Genomic DNA, 21,127 nt, shown 5'->3' with positions numbered 1-21,127 from the left:
GTGTTTTCGACTTGAAGTAGAGCAGACGGTAAAAAAATAAAAATAAAGAAAGAAAAAAGTAGAGCAGACTCTTTCGAATCCTTCTCAAGGTACTTTTTGATGTCATACACCGATCGGTCTGAGCAGCGCCGCTTCAAGTCGAACACTCACTACTATGACCGAAAAGAATCACTCGAACCGAGCTGTTCAAAAGAACCGATTCCGGAAATGACTCGGACTCATTTCATCGCACTTGTTGCATGTGCTGTAAAACAGTTAGGGTAAACTCCTCCCATGGACCGCCCACGAGCGGGCGCTTCACACGGTAGCATCTTTCTTTCTTGTCTCACCCGATGAATAATAAGTTGACAAACAGGCTTGAGGGTTGAAGTTTTACTTTTAAGGGTAGCCTATGAGTTTTTACAGTAGCGTTCGTCGAAGTTGCATTGAGGGTTTAAATGTAACCTATGAAAACGGTCGCGGAAATTACAATGTGGCCAAACTAACACTCAGTTGAACAGGACTGAGAAGAACAAGCGGGTAAGTGCAACATTTACTCAGTAGCGTCTTAAGGAGATTAATAAAACGTGTAGAACTTAATGTCATTTGAACTGATTTCTTACGTTCTAACTAATGAATGTAATGTAAGTTAATGTCATTAATGAATGTTTTTAGAAAGTGTTACAGTGATGATTCCCCAACATAACTTCATTGGGATGCTTCATTGGCTGCGCCTCAAAAACTAGTACGCTACAACATTTCGGGGCATTTATTTAGGCACAATCAGAAGTATTTTGCATTTTATTTAAAAGGATAGTTAACCCAAAATTAATATAATTTGCTTACCCACATGCCATTCTTTCGAACAGAAAATTAGATATTTTGAAAAATACCATACAGTGAAAGTCAATGGGGTCTAATTTTGTTTTGGACAAAAAAACAAATCTTCAAAACATCTTCTTTTATGTTTCATAAAATCATACAGAATTGGAACTTCACAAAAGCAAGTATATGAGAACAGAATTATATATTTTTTAGTGAACTGTTCCTTTAAATGAACGGGAAAGGAAAACTTTCAGTGTTTTTCATAACCAAACAACACTTTCATTAAACGTTTTCAGGCTCTCCAAAATTAAAACCAAAAATAATTGTCATAGTTGAGGTGTGCACTTCAATGTTTTCATAGAAGTATGATTATTTAAACTTCATATAGTTATCCTCCTTCATATAAACAGGCCTTCAAAAAGTTGACTTTAAGAGTCTGCTTAATGTACTTAAGCCAGGTCAGCAGTTGGACGCGGATGATAAATGAGGCTGTTTACTCTCCTCTGGTCATGCTTTGAGATGCTGCAGCCTTAATTGCATTACCTAACTGGCCTGAGTACTTGCTCATGTCTGTTATTAGAAGTTCACCAGTCAACCATCAAACCGGACAATCCAAGCCCTAATTCGCCAAAGCACTTGGTGAATAAATTAATATGCCAGAGCTGAAAGAAATGAGATTGTTCTTAAGCAGCCGGGCAGAAGCGTGATGTCTTGGTTAGTGTGATTTATGACCAGAGGCGCCCCATAAGCTCAATTCATGCGAATTATGTATGCGAGTGCAGAGAATGAATCAACAGCAGTGGGAGTGTGCAGCATGGCTTGCTTTTGGCCTCGTAATTAGCAGATGGTGAGTATGGATGCATAAAATTTTCATTCATAATGTTAGACTGTGAATGAGCTCACTTTCTTGCAGGATGCAACGGATTCGGTGTGCCATCTGATATGACATCATTGCCATCTTGCTGGTGGATAAAGTACCAATTTCACCCATCATAGGCTTTACAAAGACAGCCTATAATTGGAGTCATTGTTTGCCCTCTCATGGCAGCATAGTTGCCGTTGCTGCAATGATTTTGTCAGTGTGGGAACAGGCTGAACCTATTATTAGGCATTTGGGATAAATATGTAAGTTTACAGTTGCTATCTGGTATCAGATGTGTGTGGGATCGAGTTGTGATGCCGTCAAGGGTGAATCTGTGAGCAAGACAGCTTGAGTCAGAATTCTGGGAAGCATTGGTGCATAGGAAACCAAGAAGAGCGGCGTTTGAACGTGTCAGCATCTGGTTAACTGCATCCTAACAGATTTTATGCTGTTATCAGATACCTCCTCAGCCATAAGTTCACCAGGAAGTCCCATGTCAGGCTGCACATCAAAGGAAGCGTGCTTGTTTGTATGGTAGACGTTCTGTGCGGCTTTCACTATGACACAGGCATCGATATAAATGAGTCACCACAGATGAACCGTGTAAACAACTGCCTTTTGCGGTGATTTTGTGTGTTTTTTGCGTCACTCTTTCAGTGTATCTTGTGGGAGGTGTTGCCTCTAACGTGACTTTCTGTATCTCACATTTGTTCTAGCACGTGCCTGTCCTCGTCTCAACTAAACCATGGGGTCATACCGAAAGCCCAGGCCCCGTTTCATGAGCTCGCCTGTGCTGTCAGACCTCGCCCGCTTTCATGCCAGCTCGCCAACATTGCAGCTGTCCAACGCTAGTGTTTGGAACAGGTGGGTGGTTCCCTTTTTCTCAAGGATGAAAACGAGAAAAGGCGTTGTTCCATTAACTGCTATGAGATTTGAGGATTTTGTATTTTTATAGACACTAGAGATTTTTTTTAAAAGAGAGAAAATCTGGCATTATTTACTTAAAGGGTTAGTTCGCCAAAAAATGAAAATTCTGTCATTAATTACTCACCATCATGTCGTTTCACACCTTTAAGACCTTCGTTCATCTTCTGAACACACATTTAGATATTTTTGATGAAATCCAAGAGCTCTGACTCCTCCATAGATAGCAATTTAATTACCACTTTCAAGGTCCAGAAAGGTGGTAAAGACATCTTTAAAGGTGCCTTAGGACGTCTTTTTAAAAGATGTAATATAAGTCTAAGGTGTCCCCTGAATGTGTCTGTGAAGTTTCAGCTCAAAATACCCCATAGATTTTTTTTTATTAATTTTTTTAACTGCCTATTTTGGGGCATCATTAAATATGAGCCGATTTAGGCTGTGGCCCCTTTAAATGTTCGCGCTCCCCACCCACGGAGCTCGCGCTTGCCTTAACCAGCATAAACAAAGTTCACGCAGCTAATATAACCCTCAAAATGGATCTTTACAAAGTGTTCGTCATGCAGCATGTCTAATCATGTAAGTATAGTATTTATTTGAATGTTTACATTTGATTCTAAATGAGTTTGATTGTGCTTCGTGGCTAAAGCTAACATTACACACTGTTAGAGAGATTTATAAAGAATGTATTTGTGTTTATGAATTATACAGACTGCAAGTGTTTAATAATGAAAATAACGACGGCTCTTGTCTCTGTGAATGCAGTAAGAAATAATGGTAACTTTAACCACATTTAACAGTACATTAGCAACATGCTAACGAAAACATTTAGAAAGACAATTTACAAATATCACTAAAAATATCATGTAATCATGGATCATGTCAGTTATTATCGCTCCATCTGCCATTTTTCGCTATTGTTCTTGTTTGCTTACCTAGTCTGATGATTCAGCTGTGCACATCCAGACGTTAATACTGGCTGCCCTTGTCTAATGCCTTGAACATGAGCTGGCATATGCAAATATTGGGGGCGTACATATTAATGATCCCCACTGTTACGTAACAGTGTTATGTTGAGATTCGCCTGTTCTTCGGAGGTCTTTTAAACAAATGAGATTTATATAAGGAGGAGGAAATAATGGAGTTTGTGACTCACTGTATGTCTTTTCCATGTACTGAACTCTTGTTATTCAACTATGCCAAGATAAATTAAATTTTTAATTCTAGGGCACCTTTAAATTAGTCCATGTGACTACAGTGGTTCAACCTTAATGTTATGAAGCAATGAGAATACTTGTTTTTATTTGCGCAAAAACAAAACAAAAATATCTTCTCTTCTGTGTCATTCTTCTACGCTGTTTACGTTCATCACCTCCAGGTTCTACATCAGAATGCCGAGTCATTATTGGCCTGTTGAATCACTGTAGTCACATGGACTATTTTAACAATGTCATTAATACCTTTCTGGACCTTGAAAGTGGTAATTAAATTGCTGTCTATGGAGGAGTCAGAGCTCTTGGATTTCATCAAAAATATCTTAATTTGTGTTCCAAAGATGAACGAAGGTCTTACGAGTGTGAAACGACATGATGATGAGTAATTAATGACAGAATTTTCATTTTTGGGTGAACTAACCCTTTAATAATTACAAAAGATTTTTAAATATATTTTTAAAAAGTTTTTTTTTTTTTTTTTTTTTTTTTTTTACAAATGTTATGATTTATTCATTTTAAAATATTATTACATTTTAGGGAGTCGCACCTAGGGTTGCAAAGTTTCCAGGATTTTTAGAAACTTTCCAGGATTTTTGGGAAATTTTCGGCAACTTTTGGAAAGTTTCTTGAAATTTACCAGATAAATTCAGGCTCTTTTGCAACCGTGGTACGACCACATGACATTTTACAACCTGAACTAAAATGTCTTGTCATGGCAAGAAATGAAACCTCTTAAGTAAGGGTATCCATTAAGGGAAAAAAATCCCTCAGGCAAGGGATTTCTTTAAGAGTGTTGCAGCAAACGTCTTAACTGTCACCCTTACCTAAGTGTTTATACTAAGCATTTTGCGATAGTTTCTGGCAAAACGAGGTAATGGAGAAGCAGTTGCTATATAGTTATGAAATCTCCCACAGTAAACAAAACATAATGGACCACTGACTTTAAAACAAGTTTAACATTTACTAATTGAGTTGTGGAGATTATTAAAGGCAGTCTGACGCACAACACGGAGCATACTAAAATTCATCATTGTTTCTATGAGTCCAACTACGACACCAGAGGATACTCAATCTTGCTGCGCCACTCATATAGTTATTTTAATGACATTAGTCCAAATCATTATTATATTGTACTCACGCATCAATGCCTGTTTGGAGATTATTCACTGACTGAATGATGCATTCGGTGATAGGCGGCACGGCTCGACGTCTAGTCCTGTGTGCTAAAAAATAAATCTAAACCAACTGCACCAAGGACTTTTTTTTTTCTTTTTTTTTTTTTTAAAGGGGGGAAACACCCAAGCATGCCACTATAATCAGTCACTCTTGTGCACAAGACAAAAACTTGGCACGAGGCAGTTAATTCAGGTGCACAGTGGAATTGATTAAAAACGCTGTGTTCATTCAATTTTATTTTTTCTAATAATCGCTGATTCATGTCATACTTTCAACAGACTTATTTCGATCGCTAAAAATACACATCGGTACTTCCTCATCCTCAGCATGAAGTCACGTTTCATTAAGGGCACCCTTAACCTTATAACTTAAGGGCTTTCATGCAACTAACCTTATTTTTCATAAAAACACATGGGCAAGTTCTTAGAAATGTATTTGTTTGTTTTTATGTTGGTTTAGTAGGAGTTTGAAAAACTTTTATGCCATTTTCAAGAAATGTTTATATCCACTGACCCTAAACATGTCATGTGGTGTAAACATTAAGTAAAAACTAATTACATATTTTCCTTGCACGTTGTTTTTAAATATAATTTAAATATAATATAAATATAAAATATAAAAAATACAATTATCATTAATTAATAATTCATAAATATTCCGTTTTTAGCCACATGACAGTTTGAACTCACCTTATCCTGTCATAAAAAGATGATGGTTACTATCTGATGTTTTAAATGATCATACTTAAATACTTACTGATCTTGACACACACTAATAAGGGTCCTCTCAATGACATCATGTCCTGTTTTGTTTTTTGTAGTTTTACCACATGCTTTGGATTTAGCAGGCAAAAAGTCTTTCGATTATTAATAAACAGTGTACCAATTTTATAAAAATATTTTTTTCTAAAAAATAATAAAAGATTATGCATTTAAAAAGTTTTCTTTCCAATTTTATTATTTCAGCAGTGGGAGTTTTTTTTTTGTCTTTTCTTTTTTCATTACAATATCAGGACTGTAGCTGACCGTGACCATATGGTCATGTATACCATTTTATATATTTATATACAGTTGCAAGAAAAAGTATGTGAACCCCTTGCAGAATCTGTGAAAATGTGAATAATTTTAACAAAATAAAGGAGATAATAGAAAATGCATGTTATTTTTTGTTTAGTACTGTCCTGAGTAAGTTATTTTACATAAAAGATGTTTGCATTTAGTTCACAAGACAAAACAATAGCTGAATTTATTAAAATAACCTCATTCATAAGTATGTGAACCATTGATTCTCAGTACTGTGTGTGGTTACCTGATGATCAACGACTGTTTTTGTGTTTTGTGATGGTTGTTCATGAGTCTCTTGTTTGTTGTGAGCAGTTAAACTGAGCTCTGTTCTTCAGAAAAATCCTCCAGCTCCTGCAGATTCTTCAGTTTTTAAGAATTTTTTGTACATTTGAACCCTTTCCAGCAGTGAATGTAGGATTTTGAGATTCATATTTTCACACTGAAGACAACTGAGGGACTCAAACACAATTATTAAAAAAGGTTCAAACATTCACTGATGCTCCAGAAAGAAACACAATGCATTAAGAGCCGGGGGGGTTAAAACTTTTGAACAGGATGAAGATGTCACAATTTTTCTTACTTTGTTTAAATATCATTGTTTTTCATTTAGTACTGCCCTTCGGAACCAACAGAAGACACTTGCATGTTTCCCGGAAGAAAAATTAAGTACAATTTACCTTGATATTTGAATTCAAAAGTTTTCACCCCTCGGCTCTTAATGCATTGTGTTTCCTTCTGGAGCATCAGTGAATGTTTCAGATTCTGCAAGTGGTTCACATACTTTTTCATGCAACTGATATAATATACATATATATACATATATATACATACACAGTACAGTCCAAAAGTTTGGAACCACTAAGATTTTTAATGTTTTTAAAAGAAGCTTCGTCTGCTCACCAAGGCTACATTTATTTAATTAAAAATACAGTAAAAAAACAGTAATATTGTGAAATATTATTACAATTTAAAATAACTGTTTTCTATTTGAATATATTTGACAAAGTAATTTATTCCTGTGATGCAAAGCTGAATTTTCAGCATCATTACTCCAGTCTTCAGTGTCACATGATCCTTCAGAAATCATTCTAATATGCTGATCTGCTGCTAAATAAACATTTAATGTGTACAATTGTACAAAATATTTGTGTACAATATTTTTTTTCAGGATTATTTGATGAATAGAAAGTTCAAAAGAACAGTGTTTATCTGAAATCTAATCTTTTGTAACATTATAAATGTCTTTACTGCCACTTTTGATTGATTTAATGCATCCTTGCTGAATAAAAGTATTCATTTCTTTAATTTCTTTTTAAAAAAATAAAAATTCTTACTGACCTCAAACTTTTGAACGGTAGTGTATAATGCTACAGAAGCTTTGTATTTCAGATAAATGCTGTTCTTTTGAACTTTCTATTCATCAAGGAATCCTGAAAAAAAAAGTACACAACTGTTTTCAACATTGAAAATAATCATAAATGTTAATTAAGCAGCAGATCATCATATTAGAATGATTTCTGAAGGATCATGTGACACTGAAGACTGGAGTAACGATGCTGAAAATTCAGCTTTGATCACAGGAATAAATTACTTTGTCAAATATATTCAAATAGAAAACAGTTATTTTAAATTGTAATAATATTTCACAATATTACTGTTTTTTTACTGTATTTTTAATTAAATAAATGTAGCCTTGGTGAGCAGACGAAACTTTTTAAAAAAACATTAAAAATCTTAGTGGTTCCAAACTTTTGTACTGTATATATATATATATATATATATATGTATATATAATATATTGATGTATATATAATATATTGATGTATATTGATTTCACTGTAGATTTTATTGTAGAAATGCATGAATACTATTTGCAATTTTTTTTTTTTATGTCATTGACCCATATAATGACATTTATATGTTACATAATTTTCATTTTTGGGTGAACTGTTCCTGTAAATAGATAACACAAATAAAAAGACTTTAGCTTTAAATTTGTATTCAGGAAGCTGTGAACTGAGTCAAAAATAGAGAGGTTTACAGTACGGCTGACTCAAATGTGGAACCTTGCTTTTTCATATATAACTTCAAACTTGCCATATTTAGTCTTTGGGAAAAACCCTTTAGAGAGACAAGTTTTATGGCATTACAGAAGGAAGCAGACAGCAGCCTTTGCCTTTACCACTTCCTTCTGGAAACGGGACCTCTGCTGCCCCTCTCTCAGGAAGTGTAGAGCAGGATGTTAGTCAAATGTGGACGGTTGATTTGCGGGCAGTGAAAGTTTACTGGCAAGCAGACAAAAAACGCTGACCAGATTCATAAACAAAGAGAGAATTTCCCTGACACAGGTGACATTTCTTTATTCTGACATCTTTTTACAAGTGGAAGTCTTGCATATAAAGGCATGTTTTGCATAGAATTTGCTTAGCTTGCAAATCAGCGGTCAGGGCATTTGAATTCTGCATAATATCCGAGTCATTTCTGTTTTGCAGTGTTCAATCGGCTGTAATTAAGGTCTTCCAAGGTGGGGGGCTACAGTCCAATGAGCTCTACACCCTGAATGAAAGCATACGGTAAGACATTAATACAGAGAATAACTGCCTACATGATTCAGTTTCAGGGCTGCCAACTTTTGAGATACAGGGGGTGGGGGTTTTTGTATTTTGCAAGTGATCAAAACATTTGATAACTGAACAGAATTTCGTTAGATTTACTGACAATATGTTATGTTTACATGGTACAAAGACTGGTACTGTGTTTTTATTAGGGCTGGGTATTGACACAAATTTGATGATTCTATTCGATTTCGATTCATAAGCTTGTGATTCGGTTGGAATCTTGATTCAATTTGATTCATTTGAATATATGTGGTGCAGTACGTGTTAATGTTTCTCAAGGGGAAAAAAATCTCTCTGAACTGCTGTAAACTTGCAGGGAACCCTGTCAGTTGGTACATGATTATTAAAGGTAAAATTAACAACTGATTTGTTTACAATTGACCCTTCGCAAAGACCCGCCCCCCTTAGTTACTGTTGCTTTGTCCGACAAGCCATGGCGCTGTCATGCCACACACAGTGAAAAATACATGGCGGAGCAAAGAGAATACTGAAAACATGTCGACAGACAAGACAGAGCAGGTTACTTATGATATTAAACAAAGTCTGAATGCTCCTCTCTAGAGTTCATTTGTCTAGTGAACTTTACGGTCATTGAATGGCTTTTCTGAGGTAAATTTAGCATAACGTGACATTATTTACAAGCTGTTTTATTGGCATCTTTCTGCAATTGAAAAAGCCTAAGCGATTACATGAGACATGATTAGTGTTGGGGAAAGTTACTTTTAAAAGTAATGCATTACAATATTGTGTTTCTCCCTAAAAAAGTAACTAATTGCATTACTTAGTTACTTTTTATGGAAAGTAATGCGTTTGCGTTACTTTTTCTCACCTTGGTTGGGCTTGCTTGTTTGTTTTTTTAATAACAGAAAAGTTCTATTTTTGGCAAATGTAAAGACCCTTTCACAACAAAAGTGAAACGAATAAACCTCAGTGAAGGAAATGCAAATTCACGCCTGTACAGTAGAGGGCGCAGCTCAAACAAACAAACCTTTCAGCTGTGCTGCCATTCTGGATTACAGAAGAATAGGATACAGGAGAAGAAAGTTCAACTCTTACTTCAGCAATAAACACTTTTAAAATATAAAACACAAATATGATGTTTATCTAAAGTAATTTTTGTTCAAGTGAGATGAGTAAATGCTCACATTTAGTGTAGAAGTACAATAACCATCATGTTTATACAGCGCACACAACGCCTCTGCACTTACTAACAATTTCTCTCAACATGGGGACAGGAGAGCTGTCACTCTCAATAAATGGGAAAAAGTAACATGGATATATTTTGTTGTAAATTTAAAAGTAATGCATTACTTTACATGTTACTTGAATAAAGTAATCTGATTACATAACTCAAGTTAAATGTAATGCTTTATCCCCAACACTGGTTATGATACATTTCGGTAAGTTGTACTGTATGTTTCAACATACCTTCTGATGTTCATTCATGTTTATTTCATGCTATAACTAGTATTAAAGAGGAAGAGATTATTGGTACCGGCGCTACAGCGATCTGTCATGCCAGATTACTGTATACATTGTTTAAATTTAGTAATAAAATTGATAGAATTTGAAAGCATGAAAAATATATATCAACATACATGACAACAAAAGTAATCTGCTCTGTCTTGTCTGTCGGTGCATTGTGAGTCTCCGCTTTGCTCCGCAATGTTTTCACTGTGTGAGAAAATGGACATGTGGCGAGAGATTGTGAGAATTGTGTCAATTTCGTGAGTCTTATTCTGAATGTGTGAGCGTTTGCCACCCTGTTTCTGTTTTCTAATCTAGTCATGATCAGAGACTTTTGAATTGAGCAAGTAGGCAATGACCCAGAAGAACATGCTAGTAACCACATGCTAGTAACACACTAAAATCCACTTTCGACATTTAGCAACAACCCACAATACCCTAGCATTGTGCTGGTGAGATCTTCAGAAAATGTAAAAATGTACTTTATAAAGGCTGGTCTGAGCTGTTGAACTGTTTTAATAGGTGGCTTTTGAGGACCGAGATGGGATCATTTATCACAGAGTACTTTCAGGTAAAAATGTATTTCAGTCTTGAAGACATAATAATGAATTACAAAAATTACTTTAAAAATTGAGGTTACAGTGAGGCACTTACAATAGAAGTGAATGAGCCCAATTTTTTGGAGCATTTAAAAGCGTAAATGTGAATTTAATAAATCCACTTACAAATATTCTTGTTTTAAAGGGTTAGTTCTGTCATTAATTACTCGCCCTCATGTCATTTCACACCCGTAAGACCTTCGTTCATCTTCTGAACACAAATTAAGATATTTTTGATGAAATCCGAGAGGTATATGACTCCAAAAAGGTACTAAAAGACATTGTTAAAAAAGTTGATGTGACTGCAGTGATTCAATCTTAATGTTATGATGCAACAAAAATGACTTTATTCAACAATATCTCCTCTTCGAGTGTCATTCTCGTACGCTGTTTATGTCCAGCGCTTCCTGGTTCTACATCAGAATGGCAGCTTTACAAAAATATTTACATTTTTTAACAATAAACAATATATTTTTACAGCATTTATTAATCTTTGTTAATAAACATGTAATAAAAGTGTTCATGTTATTTCACGGTGCATTAACTAATTTTAACAGATGCAACTTTTTTATATTAGTAAATGTTGAAATTAACATTAATTACAATTAATAAATGCTTTATAAGTATTGTTCATTGTTAGTCCTGTTAACTAATGTTAATAAATACAATTTTATTGTAAAGTGTTACCCACAATTTTTAGTAATTTAAGGGTTTATGACATTGTTTTTATGGCAACAAGTTAGTATAACTTTTTTTTTACACTATAATCATGTAAAATTGTTTATTTCTTATGGCAATCCTATTGAAACGATGAGTATTCTAATGCTTACAAATCGGCCCCATTCATTTCCATTGTAAGTGTCTCACTATAAGACAAAAAAGAGATAAGCTGAAATTAATTTTTGGTGCTAATCAGCATTATACCACAAATGCTGTCAATTGAGCTTAACTTGTAATGAATCCGGAATATTCCTTTAAAGTACTTGCATCACTCACTTTTTCCAGGATCAGCTCTTGAATAAGGGTCTGACGTATATTTTGGAGAAGATTCAGCTTCATAATGGTAAGTGCCAAACCAGATTTTTTACTAATTTCATGGCCTGCATGCGCTTTAATTAGGTTTTATATAGATGTGTGTAATTCAATCGCTTCCTGCATTCTTCTCCCATTTCTCATGCCCAGATGAAAATCTGCTCCAAGCGCTGTCTGAGATGTGGGTGAGGTTTTTCACAGAGATCCTGCCAACTCTTCAAGCTATTTTCTACCCTGTGCAGGTATTAAAATGATCTCACCTACCATTCAAAGTAGTAGGTCGGTGTCAAGTTACCGACACTATAGTGAGTGGTGTTTTTTGATTGTGTGTGTAGGGTCAGGAGTTGACTGTGAGGCAAATGTCTCTGCTAGGCTTCAGGAACATAGTTCTGTTGAAGCTTCCTCTGGAGAACATGTTTCAGGGCTCTTCATACCCTCCTCCAATCACACAGATGCTGCTGATCCTGCAGGTTAGTTCTCACTATAGATTATTTCATTTGTACACTTAAAGTGGTACTTCACAGCTGGCAAAATGGGCTTTCAATAAAACTTGGCTGCCTATACAGTAGAAAGGTGAAACAAAATTTGAAATGGTTGCTACCTGACTAGAGAAAACAGAGAGTTGTCTCTGTTTTGCCAAAGAGGTTGGAAAGCATCAACACCCATAATGCACTGGGCATGTTGTCGTCCAAGGCCATTCCCACCAGTTTGCTCCTTTTGGATACGCTTGACCAGAGTCAAATACAGCCTTGCTTGAGTAGGAAATACTTCTAAACAAACTTTTAGTCATAATGGTGTTCATGTGTATTGTTCACAGGTGCAGGAATTCAGAGAGTAAACATTTAGCGGGAGTGAGTTATTTTTGGTTTCCAGGCTGGAAAGAATTATAAATATAGAGAGAACGCTGCAAGGGAAAATCTGAAAAACCTCTGTGTTTGTAGTCAACATTTTAATCTGAATGACCACAAACACAGTGTTTTAGGCCAAACAAAGGGGAAAAACTGAAAGAAACTGCCTTTTTCATAAAAGCCCTGGAGCTGTCAAAAGTCCGCCGGATGACGCGTTTTACGCTTTGCGTTACACTGAGAACGAGTAATCATTGTTTATTTACATAGACTACTGACATTGTAACAATATGAAGCAGGCTGAAAATCTTTACACTTTAATAATGTCCCAACAGTTTTCTGAAGCATCATGAACATTTCCACCACATCTCGTAATTGGAAATTACATTTTAAACATTTCTAAGCAGACTTTTTCGTCCTGCCAATGTTAGTTTTATAGCAAAATTAAATCATATTTTCACACGTTTTGCATAATTTGACAATTTAAATAAAGTTAAAATAACTTTTAACTACAACTTTTGAATTAATAAACTCCTAATTACTGCTTATTAATAGCTAGCAAGGTAGTTGTTAAGTTAAGGTATTGGGTAGTATCAAAGTCCTTTTCAAGGAAAGTCTGTTCACTCGGCAGCCATATTTGCAACGCCTTCGGGCAGTTATTTCAGGCATCCAAGACCAGGTCCTATCTATTTGAATAGGGGAATCCTGAAATCTCAAAAACTGCTTGGCCATAAATGTTGTTTCTTATGATCAGATAGCATAAAAAAGCTTATTCTTCAGGCTAGACGAGCCAATGCGCATGTGCAGTCCTACGCGTGAGTCTCAGGTTTCTATGGGAACCGAAGTTTCTAATGGCAGCTGCAGTGACGCAATGACTTTATCAATCAGCGATTGGCTATTTTACTTAGAAGGCGGGACATATTCCGCCATATTGCACGTTGCAGTTTCTCCCATTCATAATTAATGGAGTGTATGCACGTGGCGTCACTGACGGCCGTTATGACTGTTGTTACGCCCACTGAGTGGCAGAAAGACGTGAGTGGCAGCATTGGATTTCAGTGTGAATGCTGCGAAAAACACACAAAACACATCCAAAACGGGAAAGAGCTTTGCAACTGACTGTACAAACAACACAAAATCTGAGGTATATTTTTACAGACTGCCGAAAGCTACAGAAAAAAGAAGCAAATGGATCACTGCAATTCACATAACAACTGGACTCCAGCAGAGAAACAGATTTACAGTTATCATTTTGTGTCAAAATGTTGATTTTTCAGTAAAATCATACCCTATATATTGTGTTGACAACTCATCAATTAAATATTTACCATATCATATTCTGCATAATTGGGTGTTTTTAAATAAACACTGACAAAAACTATACAAGTTTTAGGGCTGGACGATGTGACGATATATATAACATTGATATAAGTGATCACTCCGATTTAGACCTACCTATATTGTATTTATATAAGGCTTTCATTGGCAGATTTGCTTTATGTGTTTCCCCGGTGTCGAAATCAGGCACATAGAAATGTCAGGAAACACGATTCCTGGCTGCATGCCAATATCCATGGATTAGGTTTATTTGACATGTTATAAGGAATACTTTCGAGCCCAAGGTTTAGAGTAATCGTTTGTTTTACTCGCGTTTTCACAGTTTCCCCTGTTACATTCAGTCACACAGCAGGTTCTTTTGCCACTCAGTCCAGCTGAGGGAGCGCGTTCCGGCGGGAAAGTGACATCAATGCATACCCTCTATAGGAGTGAACTGTCTTTCTATATTTATAGTCTTTGGTAGTATTAAGGGATGTAGAATATGGTAATATTAAGGCAGAATAAGGCATTAATATGTGCTTTATAAGTACTAAATGAATATGTGCTTTAAAACTAGAGTGTTACCAAATAATCTGAGATCAAATTATATTTACCTCCATTTTTTCACACATCACTAATATGTCCTTTACTGACACTGTTGTAACATTTGAAAAAAAAGTATGAAAATGGATATAAATAATTTTCACACAGTAAATATTAAAATGGTTTGTTTATTATACTCTATTACATTTTTAGAATGTATAATCTGAACAATGTTATGATGATTTTCATATTTTTATATTTACAGTCAAGGTAATTTATATATAACAAAAGTAGCAAAAGTATGGAAGAGGATTAGGGCCAAGCAATAATAAAAAAAAAAAACATCTTGAGATTAAAGTTGTTAAATTTCGAGAAAAAACTCGTTAAATTTCGAGAAAAAAGTCGAGATAAAATGTTGAGAATAAAGTCATTAAATTACGAGAAAAAAAGTTGTTAAATTACGAGAACAAATTCGTTAAATTATGAGAAAAATGTCATTAAATTTTGAGAAAAATGTCGAGATAAAATGTTGAGAATAAACTCATTAAATCACGAGAGAAAAAAACTCGTTAAATTTCGAGAAAAAAGTCGAGATAAAATATTGAGAATAAAATCATTAAATTACGAGAAAAAACTTGTTAAATATTTTAAAAAAAAGTCTAGATAAAATGTTGAGAATAAAGTCGCTAAATTATGAGGAAACATTTGTTAAATTATGCGACAGATGTCATTAAATTTTGAGAAAAAAGTTGAGAAAATGTTGAGAATAAACTCATTAAATTATGAGAAAAAAGTCATTAAATTACGAATTTGTTCTCATAATTTAACGACTTTTTTCTCGTAATTTAATGACTTTATTCTCATAATTTAATGAGTTTATTCTCAACATTTTATCTCGACTTTTTTCTCAATTTAATGACATCTGTCGCATAATTTAACAAATTTTCTCATAATTTAACGACAAATTTTCCTCGTAATTTCATGACTTTATTCTCAACATTTTATCTCGACTTTTTACAACATTTTTCTCATAATTTAACAAATTTGTTCTAGTAATTTAATGACTTTTTTCTCGTTATTTAATGACTTTATTCTTAACATTTTATCTCGACTTTTTTCTCGAAATTTAAAATTTTTCTCATAATTTAACAAATTTGTTCTCGTAATTTAACGACTTTTTTCTCGTAATTTAATGACTTCATTCTCAACATTTTATCTCGACTTTTTTCTCAAAATTTAATGAGTTTTTTCTCGTAATTTAGCAACTTTAATCTCGAGATGGTTTTATTTTTTTATTATTGCTTGGCCCTAATCCTCTTCCGTACAAAAGTAATGATGAAGGCATCTAATGTGAACTTCATATCAGTATTCCTTTTGTTAAAGTATTAAAAATAATTTTCATTAGTTGAAATAAAGCTGAAATAAAATAAAATATAATATAAAATATAAATGGTCAGGGTTTTGTTTTGTACACTGTGTTTTTTGTTCCCTGCGACCTAGTTTCTCAGTTTGTTTGATTTGGTCATTCTGTTCACCTGTCATCTCGATCCATATGAGGATAAATACTGAACTTTGAGAGAACATTCCTTGAGTGGCGGTGTGGGAACATGTTTATATCTGTTTTGTGCTGGTGTAATCTCAGATCAGATTTGAAGTGGCACCATGAAACCAAGCACCTTGACCCAGCATTCATTTTTAAAATCAGGCCTCTCCATACAAAAGAAATTTGTCAGCTTTGTTCCAGAACAAGTGTGAGTACCACAGGGATACAGTGTCATGCTTTAGGGTATAATGGTGATGCATCATCCGTTGCTGAATTACTCCCACTCGTCAGCTGCCTTGGGATTGAACCCAGATATTTAACTATTCATCTACCAGCGGTCTTTATTTTGGATTCATATTTTCATTATGTTCTCTTTGGGCAGGGCATTCATGAGCCTAATGGACCTACGCAAGAGTATTTCCGACTGGAGAGACTGGTGGACATGGCTGTATCTCCCTACCTGAGTAACTACCTCTACATGAGCCCTAGTGATTCTTCTTCAGGTGCTCATTCATTTTATGTGGTCATTAGCTTATGTTAATTTTATATCAATGACATGATGCTTTTTTTTTTTTTGTCTGGATCTATTAATTTATTCAAAAATGCATTAAAAATGCATATATACAGTGAATTGAATACCATTGCTATGATGAACAAGTTTTTTTTTAATTTTTAATGTAGTTTTTGGTAACACTTTACATTAAGGTATCATTTGTTAACATTAGTTAATGCATTAACTTACAGAACTAACAATAAAGCAATATATTCTTACAGCATTTAATAACCTTTGTTAATGTAAGTTAATAAAAATGTTCATGTTAGAACAGTACATTAACTAATGTTAACAGATACAACTTTTGATCTTAAATATGTAATAGTAAATGTTGAGATTAACCAAAATTAATAAATGTTGTAGAAGTTTGTTCATGTTAACTAATGTAGTTAAATTATGTTAACAAATGAAACCTTAATGTAAAGTGTTACCTAGTTTTCAAAATCTGAATTAAATTAATTTTGATATTTTTGGGGGAGGCATAAAGCCAAATCTGTCAAGGTGGTATAACTGTCCTAATATGATAAAGAAAAGGCCTCAAAAGAATGATATTCTTGAAAAAATCATTTAATAGTATTTCTTAGAGGAAAATATTTGAACAGAACTGCTTCACAATTTATTAATATTATAATAATTAGAAAAGTTTGCCCAGAAAATGAGTCATATGGTGTAACAAACATGCAGAAAAAGTGTTGTTAAAATCAATAAGTCTCGTAAAAAATTAAGATAATTTTATCTATTTTTGACAAAGCAAAGTTAGTTCATGCTGTTAAATGTCATGTGGTGCAACTACCAAAACATGATATTTATGAATTAATAATTCACGTTATTTGTAAAAATGTCTTTGTACCTTAAAAATATATTTAAAAACGATGAAAAAATTAAGAAAAATTAAATGATTAAGATGTGTACTCTCATGTGTATTCAATGTGTAAGGAAAAATTTATTTTAAAAAAACGGGGCCTAAAACTAACTTTTTGCCACACCTGCCAATGGCCGGTGACTTAAAATTTACCATGAAACATAGATTAATCCTTATTAAAGTTACAAAAGTTATTCAGTCAACACTCAAAAAAAAATGTGTTGGCTCTACAAAAAAAAACAAAACAGTTTGCATCAATTTTTTTGAGTTATGACAACTGTGAGTGAGTTTACGTTCAACCAACAAGCTACACTGAGTTAGAGGAACTTAATTTGTAGCATAAACTCAATTTTTTAAGGTCGTTACTCAAAAACATTGAGTCGCTTTAACTACCAGATTTGTAGCCCTGGAACTATTTCAGTTCAAATCCACAGCTATCATAGCACATGCTAAATGTAACTTATTTAACATGTATATTTAATGAACAAGTAAGATATTACTTGTCAGTGGCATTAGCGCAGTCATTGCTTATAGAGTCAATGTAGTGTTACCTTCATCTATCTCTTCAGCACAATGGTAAAACTTCAACATTACAGAAACTCTTTTAAATGTCAAACATAACAGCATTAAACACTAACAGGTCTTTCCCTTCACATAAAATAACACTTAATTTCAACATTATCCAGTCCTACGCAAAGCATACTGAGAACTAGAAATCCACTGCCTAATTTCTGAAGTTATCAAGACAAATTCATTAGGTTACTACAACCTACAATCCAATTAACGCCGAAATTTGAGTTATAATTACAGACGACATTAAGTTGATGTAATAATCAACATTATTAAATCAACACACTTTACAAAATAATGCTTGCAACTTAAAAGGTTTAATTAAAACAATAAATTAGATTTTTAAACTTGCAACAATGCATTTATTTAAGTTGTAGTAACAGGTCCCCTGAATAATTTTTTTAAAGAGAAGAGCAATGAGTAATTATTCTTTGTCTTTTTATTGTTTGATTAGCATTAAAAACAGAGACAGCAGCAGGTTTATTAGGCTGCTGTCACTTTAAGAGCTAATGCACTGATCCAGTATACTGATACGCATGTGTTTTATTTCTCAACTGTTTACATTCAGTTAAAACATAACTGATACTTGCAAAGATGGGCATTTTGACATAATTCTGTTTGAATATGTCTGTTCAAGTGCAAGAAGAAAGAGAGCTTGATTCCGTATCCATGCGCTGTCTGAGACACATAACGAATTGAGGTTCCCTTTTCGCGTCTTCTTGAGCTTGAAAATTTAAATTGGCAAAGCTTAAACTTTCGTGTCAATGCAGAACGTTCATGTTCTCACAATTTTGCACTGTTAGAATTCATAAAAATGTTAGCAGCCGACTGGCGATTGACACCATTTCATATTCTCGCCAACACCGATTTTTACTTTATAGGCCCTGGTCATTAAATATAAACTTGAAGTTTTTCTAAATCCATGTGAAACCAACAAAAACTAAAAGAACTTGATGCATGTGGGGGTTTTTTTTATGTCATTGACCCTAGTCTGATTTATGCATGTTGTAATCAGCACTTATCTAACCACTGTCATACTCACTTCCTCACCAGAGGATCGTCTGGAAGGCATGAGACTGGTTAACACTCCACACCTCAATCAACCTGAGATTATGGTGACACACTTTGCCCACGAGTCCTTCTTGGCACCTCTAATCGAACACGAAGGCGAAGCCTATTTGGAAAGGACCGGCGGCGTACGACGCCACACTGTCGCCAATGTGCAATCGGACATCCAGCTCCTGGCCATGAAAAACAGGATGTGTTCAGAAAAAGTCGAGGTCAGTGGGGCAGCCAGGACGACCAAGAGCAAAAAGACACCTAAGAGTTTCTGCAGCGAACCGGCCTTTTTTGACTCCCGGCCAGGTGGCGTGGAAATCCTTCGAGGGCAAAGCACTGCAGAGATAAAGTGTGGCTTAACTAGTTAGAAATCTCTTTCTCACAAAACGCCCACTGCGATCTTCTAAAGTTATGATAACTGAGACAAGCTAGAACCTGTTCATTAAATACAATATAAAGTCTACTGTTTTGGAAGTAGGCAGTGGTTTGTGTGCTAAATACTGTTTGGCCTGTCAGTTTAGCCTTTTTTTAATAAGGTTAGAGGGTGGAGGGTTGTTAAAGAAGCCTTCGGTTTAGCCATTTCTTGTAAAGCACACCGAGAGTCACACATTTTTTCTGTCGTGGAGGTGGTAAAGCTGTGTGAAAATATGCTCACGGTTTACAGAGGTACAGCAAAAACCATACTGAGACGCATGAGATCACAAACTTATCTGCACTTACTTGCAGTTCCTGTCTTTTACCTACTCTTTCTTAAGCGTTCTTGCGGTTTTGTTTTTTTGTAGTGGAAACTAAAGAGGCATTTTAGTCTTTTTTTATGAATATTTTGTTTTATTTTATGGAATTTTAATATTATTGTAATTCAAAAAATGCATTCAAGTGTGTATGTAAATTATTGTATATTTTTTGTAGTAATAAATTTAATGATGAAAGTGATTTTAAATTCATTTTGGCATTCGATTCATTTTTTAGTAAATGTCTAGAGGTTCGTGTGAACATTTCTTTGCGGCTCCAGCATTCAGTGTGCCATTAAGAGTTCCTTCAGCAGATTAGCTGTTAAGGAGCTTTAGATGCTGTTTTCCAATGTTGATCACCTCAGAAAACCTTTGTGGCAGTGTTTCAGCATGTGAGCCCTGCCAAAGAGCTTTATGGCAAGTGTATTAATTAAGAACATTTGACCTTGGTGAAGGTAAGAGCAGCTGGTTGAATGTTTTTGTTGCAGCAGACCTATATCATTTAGACAGAAGTATTGCAGATGTATCAGATTTGTGAAAATGTGCCAGATTCATAGAGGAAGTTCCTCTTGTGACTGTCACTGGAAGGAAGTTCAGTGTAATCTTATTTGAGTTGATTAGTTCAGTCCAATTTTCCTATTAAGAACATTAAGAAGCCAAAGAGCACAATTTCATGGGACGTAAGTTTAAAAAAAGAGAAACATTTAGTGGTCTTTGATGCCATCTTCTGGAGGTTTTACTTGATTGCAGCTCACAGTCAATAAATATAATTTCTGTTCTGGGGGGGGGAATAACAGCTGTAAATAAATATATATTGTATATACAGTTGTGGTCTGAATTATTAGCCAAATATGAGCAAAAAAGTCTGTGAAAATAAATATGCATCCTTTTTGATCTTTTTATTAAAAAAAAATTAACCAAAACAAATTAAAAAAAAATTAATTTCATTAAACCTAGAATGCATAAAGGGGATCTGATTGACATACAATTTAAAATAGTTGATCAATGAAGACATTTATCTATTTGATATACCATGAATTCTTCAAAAAACTTGTTTCTGACCCTCATCAATAACATTTTTATATTTCTTCTTGGTCATAGGATGGGGGGAAAAATGGTATCGCTACCCCAAGAATGCATAAAGGGGGTCAAATTGACCCGTATTCATTTCCTATGGAATTTTTGGATACATTTTTGTCAATAATTTTTTTTTTTGTTGGTTTTTTTTTTTTTACACTTGACCGGAAAAAGTGGAAGCAGCAACTTTGGCATAATAAAAGTTCTGTTTCTTTTGAGGCGTGTGTCACGCTCATCCCTCATTAGCAATCGCTCCAGCTCCTCGTTCAG

General features: G+C 34.5%; 1 protein-coding gene across 3 annotated transcripts; it reads left to right on the top strand.

Moving 5' to 3' along the window:
* The first annotated feature begins 276 nt into the window (after positions 1-276).
* prr5l (proline rich 5 like) lies at positions 277-19,982 on the top strand. 3 transcript variants are annotated; one of them, XM_067379419.1, is made up of 10 exons: positions 277-519; positions 1,385-1,651; positions 2,383-2,530; positions 8,534-8,614; positions 10,649-10,697; positions 11,731-11,788; positions 11,908-11,999; positions 12,093-12,227; positions 16,388-16,508; positions 19,044-19,982. In XM_067379419.1, the coding sequence occupies exons 3-10, from the start codon at positions 2,412-2,414 to the stop codon at positions 19,415-19,417; spliced, it is 1,029 nt and encodes a 342-aa protein (XP_067235520.1). In that variant the 5' UTR covers positions 277-519; positions 1,385-1,651; positions 2,383-2,411; the 3' UTR covers positions 19,418-19,982. The 3 variants fall into 3 exon arrangements, with proteins under 3 accessions (XP_067235520.1, XP_067235518.1, XP_067235519.1); XM_067379417.1 differs by lacking the exon at positions 1,385-1,651; XM_067379418.1 differs by having other exon boundaries at positions 277-1,651.
* The last annotated feature ends 1,145 nt before the right edge of the window (positions 19,983-21,127 follow it).

This window comes from Chanodichthys erythropterus, chromosome 24, assembly GCF_024489055.1.
Source record: "Chanodichthys erythropterus isolate Z2021 chromosome 24, ASM2448905v1, whole genome shotgun sequence".
NCBI classification, from domain to species: Eukaryota; Metazoa; Chordata; class Actinopteri; order Cypriniformes; family Xenocyprididae; genus Chanodichthys; species Chanodichthys erythropterus.
This window is presented reverse-complemented; position numbering and strand designations above follow the sequence as displayed.

Bases quoted from the DNA above. Each gene is read 5' to 3' on its own strand.
- prr5l (XM_067379417.1), top strand. From the start codon at position 2,412: ATGGGGTCATACCGAAAGCCCAGGCCCCGTTTCATGAGCTCGCCTGTG. The intron at 11,789-11,907 runs GTAAGTGCCAAA...TCTCATGCCCAG, and splicing joins GAAGATTCAGCTTCATAATG to ATGAAAATCTGCTCCAAGCG. The intron at 16,509-19,043 runs GTGCTCATTCAT...CTTCCTCACCAG, and splicing joins CCCTAGTGATTCTTCTTCAG to AGGATCGTCTGGAAGGCATG.